This window comes from Spinacia oleracea, chromosome 5, assembly GCF_020520425.1.
Source record: "Spinacia oleracea cultivar Varoflay chromosome 5, BTI_SOV_V1, whole genome shotgun sequence".
Lineage (NCBI taxonomy): Eukaryota > Viridiplantae > Streptophyta > Magnoliopsida > Caryophyllales > Amaranthaceae > Spinacia > Spinacia oleracea.
The window spans coordinates 24,165,825-24,169,993 of record NC_079491.1 but is presented as its reverse complement, the minus strand read 5'-3'; the positions used below and the strand labels follow the sequence as shown (position 1 = coordinate 24,169,993).

Below are 4,169 nucleotides of genomic sequence, written 5' to 3'. Positions count from 1 at the left end.
TGTTTGTGATGATCTGAAATATATTAAACATATTTAATGTCCCCTCTTGATTGCAAGGAACCCAATCAATCTGATTCATTCGACCTATACTATGTGGGTGAGTGTGAGAACACAACTGCTGGTCCAAAGGTTTCTGATGGGCAATGTTCGGTTTCGTCCCCAAACGTGAAGGAAGATGAAATAAAAAAAAGCCACCTAAGGGTGTTGATGATGCTTAGAGATAAGTGTGTCTTCTATAAACCCTCTTTTAATTATATTTGGGTTGCTGGTTAGCTATGGAGACATAAGGTGGAGTAGCCAACAACTGTGATCTGTTGTTGGCAAGGGGTGTTGTTGTTTTGTTGATGATGTTATAGGGTTTGGAGTGTATTCATGTCCTCTATTATTGCCTTGTTGCTTGAAACATGTTGCCTTGTTGATTGATGAATGTTGCCTTGTTGATTGATGAATGTTGCTGTGGAAACATGTTGCCTTGTTGATTGATGAATGTTGCCTTGTTGCTTGAAACATATTCCCCCGTCCCCTTTTACAAAAGGGGATAAATTTCATTTCACAAACGAAGAAGTGATCATGTAATCCCTTTTGTAAAAGGGTGATGAGATTGTTAAAATTTAGAAACATACTAAATATATGATGTAAATCAACCTAACTGAGATTGTTGTGCCTTGTCCATTGCTGCCTTGTTATTTGTTTTGAGTCATCTATGGTGAGTCTTCATTTGCTGACACTCAAACCCTATATTCCATTAACACTCATGCGCCATTAGCATAAATAATGCTTCTCAGGAGCTAAGTGTTAGTGGATGGGGTTTGTGTGAGGGATGCTTGGGGACATTCTGAGATGGTTGTGTGTACTTGCTTCTATGTACTTGATGCCTTGTTCTTGATGCTTTGTTCAATGATGAATTGGTTTAAGCATATCGAAATTTACTTTTGTTGACGCATCGGTTTCTAAGTGGGATGATTTTCCATCTGAAAATGATGTGATATGCATTCTTTCCATTTAGATGTCGATGTGTTTAGAGAAGTGATTTTGCATATGACTTTCTAAGTATGTTGTAATTAACTACCTTGCCTTTGCTGCCTTGCTCAAGCCTTATTTTTTATGAGTTGTTCAATGATGAAATGGTTTAGTAACTCGAATATTACATCTTTTGACGCATCGGTTTCGAAGTGGGAAGATTGTCCATCTGAAAATGATGTGATATGCATTCTTTCCATTTCGAAGCCGATGTGTTTAGAGTTGTGATTTTGCATGTCCTGAGTTTCCTAAACTTTTAGTATCTTCTGTCAAATGGAGTGACTTTCCTTTCCCATTTCTGTTTGTGTTAGTCATTCACTCCATTTGGGAGGAGGATATTAAAGTATAGGATTCAATGATGATGAACAAATATAAACTGAGAACAACATGTCCCCATGTTTTGCCTTGGCTTGAAAATGAATTCATGTGTTGGCTTGAAAATGAATTCATGTGTTGCCTTGAAAACATAAAGATGTCCCCTTCATGGTTTAAGAAATGGCTGACTGATTCAATTGATGTTTTGTGTTTCAATTACAACTAGAAATAATAAACATGATTGTGATTATGATGAACAAAAACTAAACTATGATTGTGATTACCTAGTTATTGTTGCCTTGTGCATTGCTGCCTAGTTATTGTTGCCTTGTTCATGCTGTCTTGTTCATGTTGCCTTGTGCATTGTTGCCTTGTGCATTCCTGCCATGTTCTTGCTTCCATGTACATGTTCCCTTATGATTTTGCATGCCCTGAGTTCATATGTGATTATGCCATGTACATGAATAACTACATGAATGTGAGTATGATGAACAAAAACTAAAGATTAACAACAATAAATTGATTCATTCATTCTTCCAGTTGATATGTTGCTTCCAAAATGTTTTAAATACATGTGATGCTTTCATTCAAGCTTACAAAAGTGACATTCTATTTGTTCTTGTAACTTTTAAAACATGTTCCCAAAACACAAAAAGTAATCTCTCGTTCTTGCTCTATACTTCACCGATTTGCTCTCCATTCATCAACAAGTTGTTTGCATTCATTCACAGCCCACCTTGGGGCCTTAACTTGTTCTGGCAGATTCCCCTCATCTTCTAAAATCTTTTTCTTGTTGTGTGGGAGTTGGTAGTTGTTGTCCCCCTTGTGTTTCAAAATTTCATTTCCAACATATTGAAGTGACATCCACACATTAGATAGAGTCTTTGCATGCAGATCATTATATGCCTCAGTCACAGCACCACTTAAATCTTCAACTGTTTTAGGCATCTTTTTGTGCATTAGTGATTGAATTGACCTAAAGAACCCCAAGTCTAATATGTTACAATCTGGACTGTTTGCTGGCTGCTGAGTCAATATCAATGTAAACCCATCTTGCTTGTAGTGTTGCTGCCATTCTTGATCATTTTGCAAAATGTGTGCCTTTGCATTGTCTTGAATGATGTATATCACCTTTTCCCCCTCATGTGGTGGCCATTTCTCTTTAATTGTTGGGATTAGGTAGTTGATTAGAATGGCCCTAGTTGCAATCTGATTCACTGACTTGATTGGTTTAGTCTCAATTGTCCCCTTCACTCTGTTTTTGGATGTTCTCTTTGCTGCCACTTCATCTGTGAATGGAAATATACCAAGTTTCCCATCCCACTCACACTGCCCATCTTGTCCCCACCTTGGCCTTGCTACTGCTGCCATGAACATGAACTTTGGAATCTTAGTTCTTGATTTTCCCTTCCTATGTGGAAATGGTTCATTGTTTGCTAAATAAACTCTTTGACTTTTTTGTGTAAGATAGAACCATTTCTCATCGATGTGAATGAAATCATACATGCTGTAATATGTGGGATCATTTGGTATTGAGTAGTTCATTAAGAGACCAAGTACCCACTTCATCCTTGCCATCTTGCATTCTTCTGAAATGCCTGGATTCAAGGGACTTGAATGTGGTTTTATCTGTTTTCTTTTCACCATTCTCCAAAGTGTTGTGGGACTCAAATTAAGCATCCTTGCAAGATCAATAATGGTTGTTCTATCCCCCATGCCTATGGATGCTATAGATTCATATGTTACTTGAATTCTCTTCCTCCCACAGTTGTGATATTTGCTATCATAGAAATACGAATCCATGGCTGCCTTATGTGCCAATGCTCTCTGCCATATTAGTCTAATTGTCTTCCTTGTATAACCAAACTTTATAACAGCCTGCCTATTTGTCCCATGAATGAGTTCATCTGAATGCTTTTCTTTTCTTAAGAGAAGGAACAACAAGATTTCCAACCTTAATTCGTTGTTAATCCTTGGGGTTCTAGGCTTATGATGATTTTGCTCTGTTTCTGTTTGATAAATTGGAGATGGTGGGAACTCTTGTTGTACTGACATGTTCAAATCAAACAAAAATGGAACTGAGTGGTTATCTGATATACCTGATGTATGTTGTGGTCCCACTTCACATTCATGTGCATCTTCTTGTCCCACTTCATTAAGATCTGGCAATTGTTGGTTATGCTCAAAGTCCCCAATGTGATGAGCATTTACTTCACTTTCAGCATTTTGTGCCAGAGACTGTGTTGCCTCATCATCATCATAATCTGAATCAGAGTTTGTGCCGTCTCCTTCATCATCGGAAAAACCGAGGAAGTTGTCCTCCTCTTGATCTGAAGCCATTAATGTCCCCTTGCTGATTAATTTTAGTGCATTTATTGCTTTTGGTTTTTTGTTGTTGTAACTGATCTTAAAACAGTTGGAATTTATGAGGGTTTTTTGCTAGAAAGGCACCCCTATTTATAAAGGGTGTGTGCTTAATTTAGAAAGTTTGGAGGGAAAAATTTCAGCAAAAGTTTGGAGGGAAAATTTTGGAAGCTTTCTGTTTTTGGAGGGAAGTGTAAAGAGGGAAGTGAACTTTCCCCAAAAGGAAAGGCTTCCCTCCGTTTTTGTAACTACTACAATGCCCTCATTGGATGAAATAAATCCAAGTCATGTAATGTGTCCCCACTAAAATCAGATTTTTTTTCTGATTTTTGAGTATTTAATTGAAAATATCCCCGCTCCCTTAATTCTTTAATATTTTCTCTCTCCTTACTTTATTCTTTAAAAAAGAATCTCTTACACATTCTTACACACAATCATTTCTCTTACACCCAATCATTACACTTATACCC

General features: G+C 37.3%; 1 protein-coding gene across 1 annotated transcript; it reads right to left on the bottom strand.

The window, feature by feature from the left end:
• Window positions 1–2,016: 2,016 nt before the first annotated feature.
• Window positions 2,017–3,675, bottom strand: LOC110806016 (uncharacterized). The gene has a single exon (XM_022011652.2). It carries the CDS (start codon window positions 3,673–3,675, stop codon window positions 2,017–2,019), a length of 1,659 nt encoding a protein of 552 aa, XP_021867344.2.
• Between the last annotated feature and the right edge of the window lie 494 nt (window positions 3,676–4,169).